Source organism: Manis javanica, chromosome 3 (assembly GCF_040802235.1).
Source record: "Manis javanica isolate MJ-LG chromosome 3, MJ_LKY, whole genome shotgun sequence".
In the NCBI taxonomy this organism is placed as follows: Eukaryota; Metazoa; Chordata; class Mammalia; order Pholidota; family Manidae; genus Manis; species Manis javanica.
The window spans coordinates 96,363,168-96,387,721 of record NC_133158.1 but is presented as its reverse complement, the minus strand read 5'-3'; the positions used below and the strand labels follow the sequence as shown (position 1 = coordinate 96,387,721).

General features: G+C 33.7%; 1 protein-coding gene across 11 annotated transcripts in view; it reads left to right on the top strand.

Annotated features, from left to right (window-relative positions):
* ROBO2 (roundabout guidance receptor 2) overlaps positions 1 to 23,152 on the top strand; it is a 1,411,015-nt gene extending 1,387,863 nt beyond the window's left edge. For 5 of the 11 annotated variants that reach the window (XM_073231817.1, XM_073231815.1, XM_073231822.1 and 2 more), the window contains 3 exons: positions 8,822 to 8,992; positions 17,152 to 17,352; positions 19,251 to 23,152. In XM_073231817.1, coding sequence (XP_073087918.1) covers positions 8,822 to 8,992; positions 17,152 to 17,352; positions 19,251 to 19,252 — 374 coding nt within the window. In that variant the 3' untranslated portion in view covers positions 19,253 to 23,152. Of the gene's footprint in view, positions 1 to 8,821; positions 8,993 to 15,290; positions 15,986 to 17,151; positions 17,353 to 19,250 lie in introns of those variants that run through there. The other 6 variants (XM_073231820.1, XM_073231819.1, XM_073231818.1 and 3 more) reach the window with 3 other exon arrangements.
* Positions 23,153 to 24,554: the final 1,402 nt, after the last annotated feature.

Below are 24,554 nucleotides of genomic sequence, written 5' to 3'. Positions count from 1 at the left end.
GCAGATGGCCATCTTCTAGCTATGTCCTCACATGGCAGGAAGACAACAAACTCTCTGGTCTCTGTAGAAGGTCACTAATCCCATCATGATTACCCCACCCTGATGACCTCATCTAAACCTAATTACTTCCCAAAGGCCCTCACCTCCACATACCATAACAATAGGGGGTTTGGGCTTCAACATAATGAATTTTATGGACATACTAACATTCAGCCCATAAAACTCAGTAATGGAAAATGTATTTGCAAATATGTTATAGTAAACATTTATTGAATGAGTATTCCTACCAAACACTTGGTTAAAAATTTAGATTCAATAATAGTAATAATAATAATATTAATAATAATAACAATGGTAATTTGCACATAAATATCCCATAGTACATGCAAGACACTCTGCTAAGCAGTGGCCTGATATTTTTGTGTGTGTCTTAGTGGCCGAAACTGTTTCTTACATTTTTAACGGGTTGTAAGAAAACCAGAAGCAAACAAAAACAAAGAAGAATATGTGACAGAGATGGCAAAGCCTAAAATACTTAGTAACTGGCACTGTATAGAAAGTTTGCTGATCCCTGTTCTTATTTTTTAACATGTATTGACTCATTTAATTGTCACAACCTTATTTTTATTCTCATTTTACAGATAAAGTTCAGCCAAGGAAAGGTTTAAGCCTTCTTCAAAGTCACCCCCCTGATAGGTGACAAAAGAATGTCTAAAATCAATTCGTCTTACTCTAAGGCTAAATTATCAGGATCCTTACTCTGGAAATGCCCAATGTTTTTCTCATCTCTGAACTTAGCATTTTTAAGAGGAAAATGATTTTCTGGCCTATTAATGTGTGGATCTCTCTCTCTCTCTCTCTCTCTCTCTCTCTCTCTCTCTCTCTCTCTTTTCTTTTCTGTGTGTGTGTGTGTATGGTATACACATATGAATAAATATGCATTTATACAAATACAATATATAATTTTATCTTTAATCCAGATAAAAAATATTGGTTTCTAGATGTAACTTTTCTTTTTAATTTTACTCATCTTAGTACTGTATGCAGTCATAGTGACTCATGCTAACAAAATTCAAATCTATCAGCACTTTTTTTATGGAATCATATTTTCAATCATTTTTATTTTAGTTTATACTCTAACTTAAACCTGTTTGGTTGTAACAAAGTACAAAACAATTTTTATTATAGTACATCACACTGTTTTGGGCTAGAAGGTAAATGTACAGGCTTCTTTCAGTCTCCAAGTATATGCTTATAATATTTCTTCCTAAACACCAAACCCACCATTTTCGGATAACAGGATAGGGAAGAGTATAAATAATTCTTAGTATAACATCCACAGTGGGAGTCAAGGATAAGTGTTTCCTAAATTTAATGACTCCACCACAGTAAAAAAGAAACAGGAGGCAATAGGAGAAAGAACCAAAGGGGAATGTCCAGAACATGGGGCCAAGAGTCTAACTGCTTCAGTGGTCACAAAGCCTGTGACTGAGTGTGAGTGCTCTGAAGTGAAATGAATCAGTTTCCTTGACTGCTGTACCACACGTAAATCCACAGCTGAGAGGAAATTGTGCCTCTGTATTTTCTATATTTTATGTCTTTGGAAGTTTTTATTGGAACTCCCAAACCAGATCATTTTGCAAATAATAAAACCGGGCAACCTCCCCAACTTACTTGACCACACAGCTTTTAGAGAATTGGCCACTTAAAAGTGCAACCTGACACCTTGCTTTTGTTGCAGAACCTTAAGGAAAATATTTTAGTATCAGAGAAATTTCAGGGACAGTGCTAAAAACAATTAAATCATTTTCTTAGACTACCTCAACTCCCTTGATGTATGTAAAAAGAAATCAAATACACACTTTAAAATGTGACAGATTAAAGGGGAATATCTATATTCAGTTCTCACCTGAGTGGAACAAGTTAACAGATGGTATATCCCAAGGAAGATATTTTTTAATTTGCCTTCCTTGAATATTATACATTCCTTTCTCTCTGAGGAATGTAGGTAGAATTGCTGCATATTTGATATGTTTGAGTGAAAGAGGGCCTTTTCCAAACTAGGCACATTTTCTGACTTGTAAGAAGAGGTCAATATTTGGATTGATTTGTCCAAAGACATTTAGAGCTGAAGATTTTATTGAACAGATAGTTAGACAGATTGGACTTACTAGGAAGAGTTCCTGGATTAAGTATTGGCTGAAAAAATGGGGGATAGTCAGTTTTTGTATCTAGTAAAAATGGTAATGCAACAATTAGCAGGGTCATATTATAAAGCACAGACTTTACTCTAGCTTAATGGATCTAAGGATAAGCATTTATCAGCAAGGAAGGATTTAGCATAAAACGACATGTAAATGAATTGATGACTGATCATAAATTAATTTTAGTGCTGAAGATGTAATAGAGACACAGCAAGATGCCACTTTATCATGGTATTTTACTGCTCAGTAACATTTGAGCAACAACTTAATGTCCTATATGCAATTCTTCTTTAACAGCTTGAATAAATTTAAGAATTTTTGGCCTTTCAGCAATTTTAAACCTGAGAAATTTGGAAAGATTGAAAATGTTCATAGAAATAAATTTGGCAGTGAGACATGAATTTATTTTTCATTAGATGTTTAAATATGTATTGATTATGTTTGGGGATATAACATGTCACATTGGTATGGATTGCTTGTAATTTGTAAAGAATCTCTACCTGAGCTGTTTTACCTAGTGTTCATTTTAGTTTTCATGATTATATTTACTTCCTTTAAAAAAACAGCTATCACAAAAATAGCTCACTTTCTAATTCATGAATCGGTGTTTCTTCTTTCTTCCAATTATTGTCTTCTTTTTTATAACAGTTTATATAAATTTTCAGGACATTCTTGATGTTTAAATCAAAAGAAAGAAAAAGAATGGTAGCCACAGAAATATTTCTCACAAATGTGCCCATTCCATGTATCACTCTCAAGTAAAGAGGAGGGGCTGTGGAAGGTAAAGACAGAGAGACAAAGAGGGAGAGACAATGTATTTTCTTCCATTTATTTGTTTCTTCTTACCCCCATATTGAAGGTGAGCCCAACTATACTCCCTTGAGAGTACTTGTCCCTCTTTAGCACTCCAACTCTGAATTCATCTACTATGCTCTTACAGAGAGTAGTAAAGAATAGCTGTTGTTCTTTCTATATTGACCAATACCCACTTGAAGCCATGTCTTCCGTGCTATACTCTCTTCCCAGGGAAGGGGAAAAGCACCAGGGAAAACTTCCTGATAATTGGAATTTCTTAGAATGTAGCAAAGAGCATTAACTGTTGAGATAATGTCAGAGCAAAAACACAAAGGCAAGAAGTTAGTTGATTTATTTAGAAGTTGGTAAATTGTATATGGAAATCCTCTTAGGAAGGACTATCTTGAGGTGAACAGGGTGTTTTAGAAAAAGTCAAATTGATGCTCTGTTAAGATCTCTCACAAGATGACTCTTCAGTGACATTTCTTTAGTGACATTTTCTTTGGTGTAGGATTTTTCCTGTTTTGCAGGTTCAGAGACTAAATTTGTGAAAAGGCTAAATCTTTGGGTGGAACCATACAGCAAGGCCTTAAACAGAAACAAAAACAAAAACAAAGGAAACAAAAACCTCAACTATCCTCCAATAGTAAAGAAAGGTTATACCTGGCTGTAGTGGAGAAAGGAGAATTAAAAAAAAAAAAATGAGCTAAGTACATTAAGATGGGTGAGCATGGATGAAGAAATCAGAAAAAGTAAGCTGCCATTTAATATAACATTATTATCTTACTTTGATAAGATATTGATAAATATCAATATTGAAATATATCAAGCATAGTAAAGATATATATATATATTAATTAATTAATATTTTAGTTTCTTTTATGGGTGATTACATCACTGCTTTCCCCACTGTCTAAGTAATTGACAATACATCATTAATATTATATTTTTCATTCAATAAATTTTCTAGGACTTCTTATGAGTACATTCTTTCTATCAATAAAAAAGGTCATCAGGAAATTACAGAATAGAATCACATATAGTATTTGTAGTGAATAATGAAAACAATGAAGACATTTAATTCAATATGCCCACTGTTCACTGAGTTTGTACTGTGCAATGTCCCTGTACAAGACATGAAAATGAATAAGAGATCGTTCTTAATTGCTAGAATTCCACTGTCTAGAAGAAGACACATATAAATGAAACAAACTGTGGTTTGTAGACACTTGATATGTGAGTATATACATACTATTTGAAAAACACAAGAGGTAGAGATTTTGATTCTCCCTTAGGTTTGAAGATGAGGTCAAATTAAAGTGATGAAAGAGATTATTTTGGTTTAGATTTTAAAGTCTGGTGGTGCTTAATAGAGTTAGCAATAACCTAGAAGTATGTGAAAGAAAAAGAGGTATCACGATGTAGGTGAGGACACAGGACTGCCACAGGCTGTAAGAGAGCAAAGGCTAGAGAGGTAGGCTGGGCTGCATACTGAAGAATCTCAAATACCTAATTTGTTGTGTGGATGTGGCACTGGCAAACTAAGTAAGGCTTTGCATGGGGGAATCAAAGTATGTAAGAAACATTTCTGAAAACAATTCATATGATAATGGGAAGAAGAAGATAAAAGGGACTAGAAGGAAATCAGGAAGAGCTTAGTAATTAAATTGGAGATGTAGAAAGGAGATGCTTGTTTCAAGACTGAGTTTCAGATAGCTGACACAGATTCATTTGCAGATGTTCAGCAGACATTTATAAATACAGAAAACATAGGAAAGACCAGGACTGAGCTTTCACATTTCAAAACTATCCTCAGTTCTAGAGTTTCATATTATTTTGTGATCACTGACTGAATCACTTTGATTTTTTCTTATCTACTGTAGCATTATATTGCAAAGCCTATTGCATTAATTCTTCTTTCATTTTGGGTTGTTGGTCCTTGACTTGTGATGATTAACGCAGAAATGGTTCTCTGAGAGGAGGCTCAGTTGCTCCTGTTATCTTGGCTTCCTTGCAGTGGCCTGTGTCAAGGGAATGTGTTTGGAAAGTAAAAAGTGTATCTCTGTGCTTTTGGCAAATAGAACCAAAAGTCTATCTTTCTCTGCTGCACTTAACACCATTTTAACTTCTCAGATCTTTCTCTCCCCTTAGGTTTCTGTTTTCTCTCTCTTGAAAGTGCATGAACCTGTGTTATTGTATCCTGGCACCTTGACTAAAAAATACAAATACTTCATCATGACAACATTCCTGACTACTGTTGTCTCTCAAATAGTGGCGAAAGGAGAAATAGCTATGGCACTAATCTCTTTCATGTGACTTTAATGTCTTTTATGTGAATGTGTGGTTTATTTAGAAATTCATTGGTTTGTTTATTTTGAAATTTTAAACTAACTTCTTATAAATAATTCTTTGCCTCTCTTTTTAAACAATTTAGGATAAGCAACAGTACTTTACTGTGTCATAGACTAATGCTACATCAACTTAAATAGATATTGTAATATTAATTATATTAAGTAATTGATAAAGGTTTCAGTGTGCCTTGATCTAAGAAATAAATATGAAATTGTAAATTACTTGCTGAAATGGTAAAAATAAAATTTATTTCTCAGGATCTTCAGCTCTTCATACATGAATCTGCAGTTCTTTCCCTCTATTGCCATGTTGCATTTTGCAAAACTATAACCCAAGTTAATGCCAGTGATAGTCCTCATAACGGTTAACTTTCTAAAATAAAGATTAGTATTAAAGAGAAAAGTGGAGTTCTTAAAATAGTTAAAAAGCAGAGGAAACATACTGAGCTTTGAAATTAATACAACTTTTCAAAGATACATTCTTTCTTATGTTCTAAGTTGATTTGCTCTGATATTATTTATACATTTTTGTTCACAAATATTTGTTAGTATTTCCTGAGTGATTAATTTTTTTATTTTAGAATGTTGAAATAATTCTAGCCCTTTCACAGTATGCAAGTGTAAATTTAAGGCACATTATCATTAAAGTCTGAATTAAAATCAGAGTACGCTCACATTATTTCTTCTAGTGAGTCATTGGTAAGTTTACTTTAAATACACTGTAATGTATTCAGTGAAAGTGTTCCCTGAATTGTAGCACTTAACATATACATACCATTCTCTTTTGGAAAATCGTCATATAATAATTTAAACAATATAGGAATGGAATCATATGGAACATGTATTATTCATGTGTTGCAAAAACATACAGGCTGTAAATGAGCTTCATTCTTCTGCACAAGGAATGTTTAAAATGTGGTTGATGCTTGCATATGGCTGAGGAAGTTATGATGAAACTATCTTTACCTCAAGAAAGAGTGAGTTACTTGGAGGCAGCCTGGATGTCCATTTGTGTAGTGTGCAGGAGCAGACGAGCTCTCCAGTATATAAAACTCACTAGACAACTACATTTGTTTTTAGATTCAATGGTAAATGGATGGGGCTCTGCATCTGATGAGGATCGTAACTTTTCTAGTTATAGATCTAGTGTAGGTAGCTCCTCAGATGGCTCCATCTTTGCCAGTGGCAGTTTTGCACAAGCACTCATGGCCGCAGCAAATAAAGCTGGTTTTAGGCTGGATGGAACCAGCCTTACAAGAACAGGTTGGTAGATTTTGAGTCAATGCTCTTTGTATGAAAGAATCTTGTCCTTTGGACACTGGGCTGTTTTTCTTCTCTTCTTTTTCCTCAGTGAGTCTGACTACAGGGCTTTCTTTAACATGCATGGACACAGCGTGGATGCTCAGTTATGAGAACTCTCCTCTGATGCTCGTTCTGCAAAGCCAAGAATAGGCTACTATACAGCACCTTCTGTCCTCTATTTCCCCTTCCCTTCACAGCTCTGCTGATTAACTGGAATATGCTTCCTTTTTATATAGTACAGCAAAGCTGAAACTAAGATTGCCATTAAATTTTCAATAACTCACACTTTGCAAAATTCTTATACAAACAATAATGTACCCAGTGATCAAAATTATTGAACCTCTATCTCCATTACTTTCCTTTGCTCCATTTCTTTCTGCAAATGCACTTTCTAGGAAGGCTTTCTCATTATGGGGTGAATGGGTTTAAGATTGTCAGTCTAACAGTTCAATGGCTGATGGTCTTATTAATTGTTCGGCTATTAAGATTTTAAACCAATAATTTGTTATTTATTTTAAGGGATGCTAATCAAAGATATACCTACTGCATTTGCAAGTTGAAGAAAATCACTACATGTGTATTGCTCTTCAACATTATCTAATTTTGGTTTCTGAGAATAAAAAGTAATAATATAAAAAATTATGTAATTTTGTATGTATCTGTATTAAGTTCAGAATACATTCACCCTAATTATAGACCAGTTATTTGTAATCATTTGTTTTACTGAAACAAAATAACTTTGGCATGATTCCTGTTATTACATGACTATGTGCACTTCTTAAATGCACATATGTAAGTTTAAAAATATGAATTAAACTGAGATATATTACAAAGAGTGATGAAATTCTAAATGCATTTTTGAAATCCTAGAAGTATTCAATTACCAAAGTAAAGAAAAATGATTTCGACCCTTCACTAAACTCTCAGGTTATAAAAAATGAGTCTTGGAAATTTTCTTTGAATTATTCCATCACTATTTATTTTGCATATGCATTAAATATCTTCAAATGAAATAAAAAAGATATTCCAAGCTTTGCAGAGGTTTATTTTTTATTATAGCATCTGATCTAAAATATGTTGTAATCTAACGGTTATTTGAATTTTCTTGCTTTTTAAGGCATAAGTCAGGAACTTTTTGTAGCCTGAGTGCTCTTGGTGGCACAGCTATAAGCAGAGCAGTGAGACAATGAAAATAAACTAATAAATTAGAAAGTATAAGTCCATTTCTTGCATGCATGCTAATAACTAATAAAGCATTAAGCAATATCATGTCACATTGACTTAAGAAAATATAAGTATACACAATAATTTTGTATGAAATGAAAAGATGCACAAGAAAATAAATACATGTACATAAACTAACTCTTTTACTGTAGTAAACATGGTATTAAAATCATAACGTGAAAAATTTATTAGCTAACATTTTCCCACAATAAATTTCCCTATATATGTACTCTAAACCATAAGAAAAGGACATAGCACATTTCATTTTTCAATAAGAATTTGTAGTCTGCTCAAATACAATAATATCTGTCAGAACATACCTATTGCAGTTGGATATACAGGGTGATTTTAACCTGCTGTATATGCTATACTGTACACTGACATTATTGAGATTCTGTAAAAGAGGTAGAAATTCATCGTGTGTGTATGGGTGGTAAGGTCAATTTAATATATGTATCTGAGCAGACCTTGCATGTAAAACTTCTAATGTAATTACTACAGAACAATTTTCTGTGCTCAAATAGAGTTTATAAGATTCCAAGGATGAAATTTGAATTAAGAAGACAGTACATAATTCATTTCAGAAATAACTAATTTTAAGAAGTAAAAGCTACATGAATTTGCATATATCTATGAAAATATCACTAAGATAGTCAAGGTTAAAAGTATAACCAAGTAATACTTAATACTGAATCTTTGGTTGGTGAATTGTTTTACATACATTTGTTTGAATTTGTTGAGTGGGTAGTGTGGTTATTAAACATTGGACAAAATAAATGCAGCAGGGCCTATTTTTTTCCATGGAGACACACCAGGATTTGATATCCTCCAGGGTCGCCTCTAGGCAGGTTTACAGGTTAGTCTTAGTAAAAGAAGAAACACAAAACAGAATCAGTGGTTTATAATAACATTCTCTCTACCCACTGCCCTTTGTTTTCTTTTTAGGCAAAGGCTTTACTTCCTCCCAGAGACCTCGGCCAACCAGCCCATTTTCTCCTGACAGTAGCAGTGCTGCCCTGAGTCAAAGTCAGAGGCCTCGGCCCACTAAGAAACACAAGGGAGGGCGAATGGACCCACAGCCAGCGTTGCCTCATCGCAGGGAAGGCGTGACAGATGGTAGGCTGGTCTCCTCTCTCCTCTCCTCACTGAAGAGATATGTTCTGCGCAAATCATTAATTTAGATTAAAGGAGCTACGGTAGATTAGACATAGTCTCATCACATAACAAGGGAGAAAACATGGCAATATGGTCTTGTTTAAATAAAACACCTTCTTTTTAAAAAATCGGGAAGTATTTCTGGATTACCAAGCCCTAAAATATATCTGCCATACCGCTTTTCAAGGTTGATTTTTCTGCCAGTCTGGCATTGTCCATTAATACTTGTTAGTGAACATTCTCCTTTGGGATTAGGACAGGAAAGATAAGTAGCATGTGCCTGTGCCATGTTGTCAGAACATTTCTGATATTAAATGAAGATATCATAGGTGGTATTTCACTTTTGCAAAAGACTGTGAAGTGACTTGTAACTTAGTAATTTTTTAGTTGCATGAATTTCAGGGCTTAAAGCATGCTACAGATGATCTAACTGATGGGAGCACAAACTTTTCTGTAAAAGTCCAGTTAGTAAATATTTTAGGCTTAAGCAGGCCATATAGTCTCTGTCACAGCTACTTGACACTGACACTCTAACACCAGTGCAGCTATAGAAAAAAGTAAAATGTGTGTGACTGATTTCCAATAAAACTGTACATACAAAACAGGCAGTGGCTGAATTTGGCACACTAGCCACAGTTTGCTGTTTTATTTCAATCCTTTTATTTATGTATAGCATCCAGTCCTTGAGTTTTTGCTAAACACTGCTAGTTTCAGGAATACAAAATTATTGGAAAATACACGTGTTCAAAAATGAGTAGTTGGTCAGCTCTACAGAGCAAGGATCTGTTTCCCATATATTCAACCTAATTCTCACATATAAAAATAACAATAAAAATACCCTGAAATTTTATTCTAAGGAATATGTAAGTTAATATATTTAAAGAGCCCAATATAATGACAGCCACAAATAGAAATTTCTTCCCTGTTCTCAGCTCTATCCCTACAAGCACACAAACTTTATCTGGAGAGAGTGCTACTAAACACTAACAGAGGGAAACTAGCTAAACTGCACAGTAGAACCATCTAAGGGGGTTCTTAAACTATACCCTAGAGATTCTGATTTAATTGTTCTGGGGCAAAACTAGTTGTGGGGATTTTTAGAGCTCCATGGGGGAATCTAATATGCAGTCAGCCTTGAGAAGCTATGACTGAATCCTTAGCACTCATCTCAAGTCTCTTACACTTACCACTGTATAACAGAATGAGGTTTGGTTGAAAAGAAGTATTTATTTTATTGGTTTTGGGGGGTGGGTTTCTGTATCTGGCAGCCATCTTTATGTTGTCTTTTACATTTTAGAAAGCTACGAAGACTTTAAAAGCCAAACACAACTTGTACTGAAAGGTTTCAGATTTACTTACCTATCCTGTTTACTTTGTTTTCACTGGGAGGTGTGTCTATGGAATATGAGGGTAAAGGTACAATCTAGATTTGATTTTCTATAAATGGATATCCTGTGGTGAGCAAAGATGTTCACCACTGCCTTTCTGCCTCAGAGGACCTGAAGATTAGCTGAGCACTTAAAGCAGCCTGTAGTGTTGATCTCACTCCCTCTAAATAAAAAGGACTACTCTCACTGATAACTAGTTATGAATCTCAAAATTAATAATTCTGTGTAATTTTCCTGTGATGAATATCATGGAAAGAGAAAAAACTTACAGGTGTGTGTTTTTCAAGGGGTTTTCTGAAATGTTTGAAGATTAAATCCACAATATGTGGAAGTTATGTAATACAAATCAACAAAATAGGGAGATTTTTTTTCCTAAAACACTTTTTTTGCATGCTTATTCAGAATGATTGGTTAAAGAAAACTACCTCCTAATTAAAACATGATCAATGTAGTTCTTATCTTTAAAAAAATATGTTCCTAACTTTTCAAATTTTCCAGCATTTAAAAAAAAAGGAGTTTTGTATTATTAGTAGATACATTTTGGAAGTAGTAAAATTGCAAAGGAAATTTTGGTCCACATGCCTTACCAAGTGTTTGATCCAAAGACATTTTAGTTATGATACAAGGACATTTATTTTGGATGGCACTGTACAGATTATTCTTAAGAATATTGTTATTTTATAGCAAATGCATATGTCATAGCACTTATATGGTAGGAAGTCATGATTAATAATCACTTTATTATTTGTATGTGAATCAAACTGTTCTTTTTGGGAAGGTTGCTGTTTAGTAGCACTTAGTATATAGGCATTTTACACTAAATCTTTTGCATTATAGATTTTACAATAGTGCTTTATGAGTATAGTAATCAGGGGAATTATTGCTAGCTGCTATACCAAACTACTTCTATCCCTCAGTGGCTTAGCACAGTAAGAGTTTACTTCTCAATAAAACAATGATGTATAAAGGTTGATGCCTCTCCTCTAAGTAGTAATGCAAGAATGATTCTTCTTCATTATTGGGACACCACTGTTTTCAAAATGGGACCTTTATTTATGGTTTCTGAGTGAGGGAAAGAGAGAACATGGTGGACCACTTGGGAGGCTCTGTGGACAGGCCTGCAGTGGCACATATCATTTCTCTTATTTTGTTAGCAAGAACTCTGTCACAGGGCATCAAATGAGCTACTGGGTTGGGAATGTAATATTTCTCATAGTCAATAAGAGAAGCTGGAAGTGGTAGAAGCATCAGGCTCTGTCCCAAAGGCTTACGTAAAAACCCACCCACACATGAAGAATGTTCTTGTCCCTTGGATAGTCTCTCCTAAATAGGGATTGCTTAATCTAAGTCTTCTATTCCATTTGCATTGCCAAAAAATACCCTTTAAAGCTAATACATTGAACAAAGAAGGGAGAGAAGGTAGTTCTTTATCCATCGACATTTTTTCCCTAGATCTTCTCCTTCTATGTTGTCCTCACCTCATTTTTAATATGCTAATTGGAGAAGTGGCTTTTTCCAGGTTTGCCAAAGACTACCTTTGACCGTTTAGCAAGTTTGTTTTATTCATTAATGTATTTATTCAAATGTTTTTAAGCACATATCAAATGATAGGCAATGGGAACCAAAGTGACAAAATCCCCTCCTCTTCTGGAGTTTACATTCTAGTAGGGGAAGACAGATAAAGACCAATATAAATATATAAGTGAAAAATAAAGCATACAAGATGGTGGTACATGCCATGGAGAAAAAAACATAGGAAAGAAATTGAGAAATATCATTGGGGAGAGGTATTTTTAAGTAGAGTGCTCAGGAGGGGCCTCACCAAGAAGATGACATTTGAGAAAAGACTAGGAGCTCATAAATGAAAGAACAATGCTGATATCTGAGGAGAAGTCATTCCAGGAAATGAGAACAGCAACTGGACACCTGAAGCTTATTTGATGAAAAAGTACAAAGAATCATGTGACAAAAGTATAGAGAGCAACACAATAGAATATGAAGTCCGACAAGTTAGCAAGGAAGGGCCAGCATTTTTAGGACCTTTTAGCTTTTATTAGAACATTGGATCTTACTTTGAATAGGAAACCACTGAAGGTGTGTTGCGTGTGTGCATGTATGTGTGAGTGTGCTCATATGTGTGTTTAAAGTAGAGGAGTGACATGATTTTGTAAAAACAAAACAAAACAAAAAAACACTCTCTTGTTATGTTGAGACAGACTGTGCTTCTAGGTGGCAACATGGAAACCATATGGGAGATTGTAGAAGTAACACAGGGAATAGACCTTAGAGATTCATATACCAAGGTAGAATCAGCAGAAGTGATGGAAGAGGTTGAATTCTGGGTATAGTTGGGAGGTAGAGCCCATATGATTTGTTAATTAAGTTAATACAGGCTCTAAAGCAGGGAAGTCAAAGATTACTCCAAAGTAAGTTTTGGCTGACTTGTGGAATGGAATTGCTACTAATGGAGATGAGGAACAATACAGAGGAAGCGTATTTTCTAAGTGAAGGACCTCAGATTGGTATGTTTGATATAAAATTTTAGATGCTTTCTAACATCTAGGTTGAACTGTCAGTTTTGATTTAATTATGGGTCTGGAGTTCATGAAAGGAGAGATCCAGGCTGGAGATACTTGACTTCTTTGATTTTCTTACCTAAAAAATGAAGATAATATTGGCACATATTTCAACCGACTGCTGTGTGTCTGCCAAAAACAAATCTTCAGTCAGCTAGTAAAGGACTCTAGTGAATTGATTTAGTTGAAATGAATCAACATGGAAATGAATAATAAATTTAATTTAAGTAAGCATATTTGATTACATACTTTTATTTTTTCCACAGCCATTCTTAACCCCATCGTTTTTCTAATTTGTTTGTTTCAATATGCATGCAATGTTCTTCCTTCTTAGAATATACAACTCTAAGAATATTACTTAATTATGTAGCCATATAATTTTGGTTAAATGAAACAGTAATCAGACTTTTAGCTAGCATCAGCAGATGCAATTTTGGCCATTTTAAAAATTAAGCTGCTCTGATGGAGAATAAAAATTAATGGTAAGGTACGTTATTTTGGAAGCAAATATAATATCTGCCCCCTATTGGAGACAGTGGTACCTGCCTATGGAGGCAGTGATACCTCCAATAACTCAAATGAAATAATTACTTTATATTTTTAATAATACATATTGAAGGAAGTCAAGATTGACCATAAAAGAAACACCAAACTCATCGATAGATTACTCAACAGATGTCTCGGAAGAAATGTTCCAAATAAAACTTTATTCTCTCAGACAGAAACCCGATTCCTTTCAATAATCAGTAATTCATAATCTAACTAAAGGGCATGCATAAGAACTGGGAATGCCACTCCAACGTGAGAACTCCCAAAGCAGATGCTAGGGAGATTATCACTGTTGACTCAGTGGAGGATGATATCATTCTGCTCATTAAGAAATGATAAAGCTTCCTAAGAATGTCTTTGAAAAGAGCAATTTAGCCTTCCTTATAGAAGCTATCACTGGACACAAGGAATTTATATGTTTCCCTTCAAATTTCATAGACAGTATTATTTGAAACAAGAGTAAAATTGCAAAAATGGCATGGGAAATAATTACCTATATTATATGCAGGGGCCTCTATTATTCATATAAATATGTAAATTATATGGATATTTGATCTTTATGAATAAATAATATAAATATTGATAATCTGAGGATGAACAAAGAAGTATGCAATAACATGCCAAAAAAATTAGAAGAAAATAATCCAAAAAGAGACTTAGAATGGTTAGAAGATTCCAAAACCTTCAGCAAAGAAATTTCAGAACTGGTAGAATAATATGAGCAATATACAAAAAATAGTATAATACTTAAAGAAATGTGAAGGAAGAAACCATTATTTTACAATTGAAAACATTCAAAATATAAAGCTGTCATGATCTGAAGAGCTAATAAAAGGAAAATGAAAAATTAGCTGAATAATCGGACTTTTAATTTTCTCATATCTAATATTTAACTTACTGAACTTTTCTGAAAAATTATCTATTCCACTATATCTCAGATGTCATGATGCATTGTCTTCTGTAGCACCAAGAAGCATATTCTATCTGTACTCTGAACATTGGTTATTACTTATTAAAATTAATACATTCAAAGATTATAATGTATTAGTTGTAAGTCATTAGCTAACTCATGAAACGAACAGCCAGAATTGGTTGTCAGGCAGAATGTTAATTGCATTTAATAAATATTAGCTTAACACTTTGACTGTTGCTAAATGTACCACATACATGGGTAAAGGCAGTCATATGTTGGATATGATACAGCGTAGAGTTCCTAATTTCCCAAGGGCAACATTTCCTGTGGAGATTGTCAGGGCAGGTTTTATTCTCACTAGGCCCCTTTATTAACACAGCTGCTAGAATTTCTAGTCATTTTGAGTCATAGTATTTCTACTTTGGGGAGATGGGGGTAGACAATGCATTAAATGTAAAGAAACCATAAACTGCAATTTGCACAATTGCAAATGTGCAACTGAAAATACTTTCCACATGTGGTGGATAAAACCAGTTGATTTTATTTCAAAGACCCTGTAATGAAATGATAGGAAGAGATCAATAATATGCATATTGGATATATATTATGACTTTCTCCCAAGAATTTCTTTTGCATGGGTGATACCTTTAAGAGGACAAGGGTTTTTTCTTCATCTTGAATTAAAACCTGTATTTTTCATTAAATTTTAGTCCATTCTCAACATTATTCAAAATTTTTAGATCTTCCACCACCACCAGACCCCCCTCCAGGTCAGGGTTTAAGGCAGCAAATAGGCCCGAGTCAGCATGCTGGTAACATGGAAAACTCAACAGAGAGAAAAGGAAGCTCTCTGGAGAGACAACAAGCTTCCAACTTAGAAGACACAAAGAGCTCATTGGATTGTCCAGCTAGAACGTGCCTAGAGTGGCAGCGACAAACTCAGGAATGGATAAACTCCACAGAACACCAAGAAGATATATGGAAAGCCCTACACAAACAAGGTGTTGGACCAGGTGTGTTCTGCACAGTCCCAAGAAAGTGTGGACTTTTACTATATTTTTGTTTTTTTTCTTTTTCTACCAGGTATTTTTGAAATGGCAGTTATTTAAGGGCATCTGAAATGCATTTGTCTTAAATCATTAACTGAAGCTGGAACTCCTCAATGGAGCTCATCAACACACGTCTTAAGGCTGATTGCAAACGAGATTGTTGCTCCAGTTAACCTCTGCATAGGGTCTTTGAGCCCAAGAGACTTCCAAACTTCATCTGTAGTGCTCAGGAAACAATCTGATTTTTTTATCAAGTACTTTTCAGTCCACTCAATTTCATCTTTAGCGTCAGTTTAATCTCTGCCTTTGACCAGTTTCATTTTGACTGAAGTAAGTAGTCATTTTGAACGGAGTACTTGCTTCAGTTAAATAGCTGCATTAATTGAAGTAACAAAAGTGCAGATAAATACCCAATCACAGAAACCCCATGTTATAAAAGGTTAAACTGGACCTGCTTTTTCTCCAACTGATTAATTTTAGTTGATTGTTAACACTTCAATGGGAAATGCTCTTGTTTACAAATCCTAGAATGTCACAAAATAAATGTCATGGTTTGTGATTGGATTTTTTTTTGGGTGGGTGAGGGGGGTCATTGAATCTGTATAGAAATGCATTTTCTAGAGCATTTCTTCAGGATTCGTTGAATATCAAGACATACACACAAATGCAACAATGTTTAAGAGAGTTTAATTTGGACTCAAGTTTTTCTACATATACCCTCTACTCATGCATTTTCAATAATTATATAATGTCACAACTTGGGGCTCAAGGTTCAGAAAATGTAATTTATGCAAGAGCCAGCATATTACAATTGTAATACCTAGATTTAGTGAAACACTTAGGAAGTTTGCACCATTGAAGCTGTGAGAGAAAGGTCATGTGATCCTTTTCATTTCATGAAGACTATCTAAGGAGGGAAATGGTCATTGAATCCAATAATGATAGCCCATACCTACAAAGAAAAAACAAAGGAGGTACAGAAGAAGAAAAAGGAAGAAAGAAATAAAGAGAAAGAAAAAGAGATATTGTTACAAAGTATTGAGTATTTAGGAATACACACCCTCAGTTATTTGTAGAGAGATGGTACATAGAAAAAGAATAGTGACATGTTATTTATTAAAATAAATGAGTTTGTCTTTCTCTTTTAAGGAAATACATAATCTCTCAAATAATATGTTTCTATATCAAGAAACAACAGAAATTTAAGAAGCTTATTTTATTGACTAATATATACTTCTTTATCTAAATTGAGAAAATGTTTGCAATTCAAACTAAAACGCAAACCATGTTCCTTCACTCTTAATGGAAAAATTAAATTTGAGCCTCACTGAACTCCAGAAATCATTCTCAGAAATACTTTTGTTAACCATTATGGTTCATGGTATGCAGCTGTCTTTTATAATGAATTTAACTTTTGTAAATGATATGTAACATTGAATTTGTATCCCAAGTTAATCTTTTAATTTAATCCTGCTTCAGTTCCTATTATAGGAAATGTTGCTTGCACATGGTAACTGTCCTTATTAAACATCTTATTTTGAATTTTACTTGATAGTGAAATGATAAAATAGCCCATCTTGAGCTTAATATTTAAATGTGTTCCCCTTGTTGTTACTCAAATTCACCCTTTGTGTTCCTCTTCCAGAAGAGACATTGGTCCCTTACAGCAAGCCCAGTTTCCCATCTCCAGGAGGTCACAGCTCATCAGGAACAGCTTCTTCTAAAGGATCCACTGGTCCAAGGAAAGCTGAGGCCTTGAGGGGAAGCCACCAGCGCAATGCCAGCGACCTTCTTGATATAGGCTATATGGGCTCAAACAGTCAAGGACAGTTTACAGGTGAATTATGTAAGTGCTTTAGGACATGTAAAAGACTATGAAGTTTCAGAAAATATGTTGGGTTAAAAATGAAGGGGAAGAAAAAGTTTCCTCAACCCTTGTAGAGTCCCTGGCTAGGTCCAAAAAATTAAACTGATAAAATCAGATTCATAGGAAAAAAGTAGACAAGCTTTATTGAATTTTTACATGTACATGGGAGCCATCAAAATTTAATGAAGATCCAAAGAAATGACCAGAGTAGAATACACTTGTATATTTGCCTACATGCTTGTCTATAAGCTTGTATATTTTTAGACAAAGAAACAATACATTTGTGAAGAATTGACAAGACAAGGTTTTGGACTGAGGGTAGTAAATGGTGGAGAAGTAACTAGGAAGATAGGGTTCATTTAACAAGGTTGGTTTGTACAGATTCCTGGGTCCCAATGTCCCTGTCTCTGGTGGGGAATATCTCTCCCCTCTCTGGTACAGGGAGGTACCTTTTTACCTGGGAGCTACTATAACCTTTTTCACGGAAGAAGGGTGAGGAGGGTAGGGAGCTCAGAGTGAACTTGTGCTTCTACTGTTTTCTTGAACTCCTTCCCTTTAAGATATGCAGTGCCAAGGTGCCATATTTTGGAGTAGCATGTCCTGAAGTATTACCACAACAAACAAATTTCAGAACAGTAGAACATTTCATTTACTATAAGAAAAAAAATCAATTATAATTTTGAGCAGATTTGGTTGTAACTTAGACCACTGCTGTTTATGGCAGTCAATAAGATAAACATTTCTTCTATTTCAAGTTTGATTTATACTATTCAAAACTTGTATTAATTTAGGCAATTAATTTAAGCAATTAGTCATAATATTTAATTACTATTAAGTTAATTAAATATAGTCCAGTTTGTAGTTTTCTTTGCCTTTTTAACTGAGCATGATAAAGAAAAGGAAACATATTGGCCTTAAGGTAGTTTTGAAAAATCTCCTTGGGATTTCCTCATTCTCTAGTAGCTCTTCATTTCTTTATTTCTTAGATTTAGGTAGTCAACCTTCAAAGTTAATTTTTGGTTTTAGTTAATTTGCAATACTTTGATTACAATAATATATCTTATCGATTCCTCTTTTTAAATAAAGAATTGGCATTGGTAGTTAGTATAACCAGTCTGTTTTCTAAATGTAAAATACTAGGTAATAGAGAAAGAAAGGATGTCTTCCTATTAGGACAGTATTCACAGTAAAAAGTATCGAACTTTGTCAGTTTCATCATGAAGGTGACCAATTTCGCTATCTATTGTCTGAATTATACCTCCTGAGTATTTTCAGCTGCTCCTTTGAACTTATTTTAAAAACACTGCTGAAGAAACAGCCCTGGGTTCCAGTTTTCTCAACCACTTACAGAATATGTAAGAAGAGAAATCTCTGTTCCTTATTCTATTTCCTTATCTAAAAAATCATGTGACTATTACGCTCACATCCCAGACTAGAGGATGTCATGAGGTAATGAAAAGTAAAAGTACTTTCAAAGCCTTGAAGTTCTTTGTTGATGGCAGTTATTCATTATTGTTGTTTGTTACTAATCTCATTTTTATTAAGATATGTTTATAATTTTTAATTTGATTCATATGACTTGGATTTTTCTTTAACTTTTATTTTGGAGTAATTGTAGACTCATAAAAAGTGCTAAAAATCTCTACTTAGATTTTAAATCTCCAAATTCTACAATGTTTCTTTTTCTTTCTCTTCCTTCAACATTTAATTTTTTTCCTAGTAAGTAAAATTTCTTAAAGTCACAAACTCACAAAAACTATTTGATGATGTTATCTTCATTTCTTATCTGTTTGCTTTGCCTTTTTGTTATGCTGTTCAGGATAAAAGAATACTTAATTTAAATGCAATCTTCTGATTTTTTTTAAATCTCTTTATAGAGTAACTGAGAGGAGTCATGCAAAGCTGCTCTGAAGGACCATCAGGTCTGAACTCATGGAAGTGATGACACTAAACAGTGCAATGAACAATTTCTTTATTTATGTACTAATAAAAGAACTGTAAATGCAATGTAAAGACACACAGCCACACATATCCCACAGATATTTTACTTGTGTTCTTCTCTTAAGTACACCACCCACCTTAACTCTTTCTTGTCAGGAGTATATAAAAAAGAAAGAAAACAAAACTCTCCCTCCAGGAAGAAAAGGATTTTCCTCTGTATATAATTTCTTTTGTGCATTGCTATGCAAGCTCACTCTTTTTAGCTCTGTTTATATTATTGTCTGTTTTTATTGGTCTGTTGTACTATATGTGAATTAATAGGCTGTGGTGCCATATATTAACTTTTAATTGTGTAACTTTTATGTTTAAATTTTGCACTGCAATTTTATTTGGTGATAAGCACAAATCTCTACTCCTCGTGACATGAAGAATAAGACTGAATGTGAAGGGAGTTTCTGTACTGTAAGCTAGGTTGGATAATGCTGGTTGTAACTAATCACATTAGTTGGTTTTCTGTTGGGGTGTAGAAATAGGAAGATGCAAAGAAACAGTGGTGTTGGCAAAGTCTTCTTTGAACATCAGGGACTGAGTCAATAAAAAAAAGCAGAAAGGTGGCTTTTTCTGTTGACAGAGGCAAGGGTCAAAAGAAGGAAGTTTAAGTCTTAAGATTGAACAGGCATTCAAATATACAGGTAGCAAAGATGTATTAAACTTGCTAAAAAAAAAAGAAAGTTATATTTAGATTCAACTCTACTTGTAATTGACCCATTTGAGAATTACAACAAGCAAAAGCAAATTAAGGTGTTCCACAAGAGCTGTATTTATATTACAGTTTTTTAAGAAAGCATTTTCTGAATTACCATAATTAATTTCTCTAACTCATTAAGTCAGAATATAATATGAAGTTCCCCAAGGAAACAAACAAAATGAAGTCTAGAATCTCTAGCAAATAGTTAAAGAAGCAATTTATTATTAGGACATACTCAGGCTGCTTCCAAACACAAAAACCCTATTGCAATATCTTGTTTCATCTTTCTAATACATGTACAGTACACACTAGAGGATAGAGCTGCATCATTTAAATTCATGACTTTTTAAAAATAACGCAGTCAATATACAATTTTTTGTTTTATTTGATTAAGAAGTGAAGTTTATGCCACCAAATGCATAGCCAAATTGTAAGTGCTTAACAAGCAGTGCTCAGAGTATGTTCAGTTCACAGTAAGTAGATTTATTGGAATAAATAATTTATGGTACATTCTCAGAAATTGGCAACCAACTAAAATATGTTTGACCCATTTTGAATGAGTAAATTGCAAAGAAAAAGTTTTAAAGGAGAAAAATGCATGTTTATACACTTTTTAAATAAAGCCAAACCTCGTAAGTGGACATTAATAACAGTGTCCTGCCTCATTTGTTTTTATGACTTTGAGAACAAGAAATTCTTGAATATCAGTTATGTATGGTCAAAATGAAAATGACTTTGAAATACATGTTAGCTACTGTACATGTATAGTCAATCAGTCAAGTAGAAGAGAGCTTTCCCAAAATTTCCATGTGTGATATTTTTTCATGTGCTGCCTAAGCAATTTTGTAAATTCTATTTCTAGTTATACTTTCTCATGATTTTCCTATAATGTGTTCGGTAGTTGACACTTTGAAAAATATTCACTGTAATGATTAGGATCAGTTCTAAAATATGGGAGCCATTTGAATGATAATTCTTACTCTGTGCGATTGGCTCAGTCACCAATTCTGTGTCATATTGTTTATAGAAAAGTGTTGACATAATTTAATGTTTCCATCGTTTTTATTCCCTGAGACTGCATCAACACAGGCAAGTATAGAGGAACATAATGTTTATGGGCCCCAACAGCAACATCTTTTTGGTGCCATGTAGTTGATTTTTTCACTGAAGAGAAAAAGAATTCTGAGACACACTTATGAAACCCTTTTTCAACTTTCTACCATCACTGCCTGAATTTCAATGCAGTTTGATTTCTCTGGGACAGAGACTGGAAAGATGAAGTGTTTCTGTGAAGAATGAATACATATACTTATTCATAACTCTAGGAGGAATTTAAATTTTTATTTATGTAATTCCCTACTTCACTTTTCCTGATTTAAAGACAAAGTTTTGATTGTTGTGTTTCTTCTTGTGGTCCTCTCTAACTCAAGTTAGTCTAAAACTTTAACTCATTATACGTATTACACATAGCCTTTGGCCCATGGCAACTGGCAAGTGTATGTGACTAATAAGCCAAGACTTCAGAAATGAGTGTGTGTCTGCAGGTGATTTTTGGAACAATGCAGGGCATAGCATAATACTTTCCTTATTGTCTTCAGTGTATAAAAATGAACTCCTTTGGTTAGAATATATCAGTACAAACCTTCTGGTTACTTGGAGCATCCTTTTAGAATAGTCCACAGCCCCTGATAAATCTAATTTTAAATAAATTGGTCAGTCAAATCTTGTACCCCAAATATCATCATCACATCGACACAGAGCTAGATAAAATGCTATAGTATCCAAATGATTTCAAGAAAACTATCAAAAAAAAACTGTCATCAACTTGCATATGCATAAAGAGCTTCTAATCCATGTGTCAGAATGTCATTAGTATACAAACACATATGAGAGCTACCATGATGTTTTTCATTTTGTAGCCAATCCAATGGATATGATTAGACATGCACTGAGCTCACTCTTCTGCAGGTCTAAAGAAAGGCTGGCTTAGCTGTCAGAAGGAAATATAGGCGGGGGAGGTTAACTTATCTTGCATTCACAGGAGATCCTGCTGTGCAGTCATTCCCCACAGAAGCACAGCTTATCCTTAACATGCAGTCTCCACTGGGACATAGCTGATCAGAGACCCAACTCAGGTATGCCTCAGTGTATGCACGCACCCACCCTGCCCCTTCTCCAAATCCTTGCCATGGCGTATTTAAAGTAACATGGAATAGTACAGGGGCATACAAGCAATTGATTCTTTCACAAGATTTGAATCCAGTTCAAGGGAGGATATAGGAAAATGAAGACCCTTCGGTTATATGATATTGTTATCACATAACCAAAGGAAAGTAAAATCTTTGCAAGTTTACTTGCTCTGGTAATAAAACAGAGTAAATGGTGTTCTGTGTCATAGTTTAATGCTCTGGGTATTTAAATATATCTTCAATGGAATTTGAGTTGAAAGTTCATATGAGCTTTGGTAGAAAACCTCTAAATTTCTCTTCAACAAATTTATGTCAGTGTCCATTAACAACATAATTATAACAATACCAACGAGCTCTGAACTGTGATTTATCTTCTCCACTGAAAAGTGATTGTGTATCAGTATTAAAAATATGCAGAACTACAACATTCACTAATTTGTTCATCTGCTACTGTATATTGTATTTGTAGAATTACATGACAAGAATTGGTGTAAAGCAACATGTCTTTCCACATTATCTTAGAGGTGAAATTACTTTTATTTTGCTTCTCTATAATTTGTACTTCAAATGAAACACCACACTTGTTTATAAATGAAGTTCAACTTACTAATTTTTCTTATAATTTTTCAAAAGCATTTATTGTGACTTTGAAGTGTTGCAAGATATGGGATTTTGTGGCCGTGGGTAGACTTTTAATACTTTGTTTTATAGACAGATTTTTTTTAAACTGTAGTTTGTTTAAGTCACCAAATAGTGTCCAAAATCTTAATGTGTTTCATTTGATGTTCTTAGATCATAAAAAAAATTGGCATAAAATTGGTTAAATAGTATTGTCAAACAATTGTGTATTGTGTACTCACTGGGAAAAAAAAATAAAATATATTCACATTTCAAATTTGTAAAAAAGCCCTTTATGTAAAACAGACTTGCTTGTAAACAAATCAAAAACAGACCATTCTGTCTTAGAACTCTATATGAATATTTTGTAATCAAGAGCATAATCTCATTTTCTCATCTAGTTATGGTTCAGACAGTGATAAATAGAAATTGGCATTGATTTATAATAGTGACTAAAGGACACTGATGAAGAATGTTGAAGTATTTGAAATTATAGATTTCACTCTATCAGCACTGCTTTCCAGATTGGACCTCTTCCACCCCATAGACTTCCAGATAGATAGAATACAAAGAAGTTCTTATCTATAAAATTACTTTTTAAAAATTATTTTTTTAAATGTAAATAAGAATGAAAATGGAAAGAAAGTGGATATTTCTTAATGGCTTTAGAATACAGCTAATGATACATTTTTTAAGATAATGAACATTGAGAAGTAAGTTATCTTAGAGACTGGGTAGAAAAGAAAAATTCCCTATTGTATTTCATAAATATTTCATTCTTTTTCACGAATTACAATTACAGGATCAGACTCACTCTCAAAAGGAAAAGAAGTTTATGTGTTCTTTAAAATAATAATTATGGTAACAGTAAAAATTTTTTAAAAAGGAAACTTTAACTCTGAAACAGTCCATTCAAAAATATTTTTAAAAGCATGTAGTAAAATGGACAGGCCATTTTAGAATTTAATTTAATTTAGGTTAACAATATGAAAAATAGAATTATATTACAGAAATTACAAATAACAGTACATTAATATAATACACTGGTGATATAAATTACATATGGCTAACATGAAATATGTATCAGTTATTAATATGACAAATGGTATAGAAATTATAAAACCATTGCTTAATTGAATCTAGTGTACTATGGCAACATCTACAAATGGCAAAAGTGCAAAAGTATCAAAATAGTTGACTAAAATAATATACTATGCTCAATTGGTAATTGTATATTAGCTAGAGAAAAGATACATCAACATTGCAAGAAAGCATTTAAACAATTTTTATTGCCTTCAATTTCTGAAAATGTGTTTTATCTCTTTCAAAGAGATCTACCTTGTTCATGCTAAATTTTACTTCATAGCAGAGTTGTGAGATACAACTGCACTAACAGAAAAATCAAGTTGTAAGAATTCAAAAGGAAAGGCAAGTAGAAGGACTTGCTAGTCAGGGACGATGATAAACTGTCTCCATAAGGTTGCAAGGACTCCTTTCACCAATGAATTTAGTTCAGTCTTAGCGTGCCCTTCACCCTGAGAAGGAAATCTCTTATGCCCAGGGAAGGAATTTGGTACATGAGAGTATTGCAAAGCTGTCAAGAATCCCAGAGACAGATAGACAAGTGTATGGCCGTATGGTTAATTTATAACAAGCTACAAAGGTGACTTGCCTTTGCACCTTCT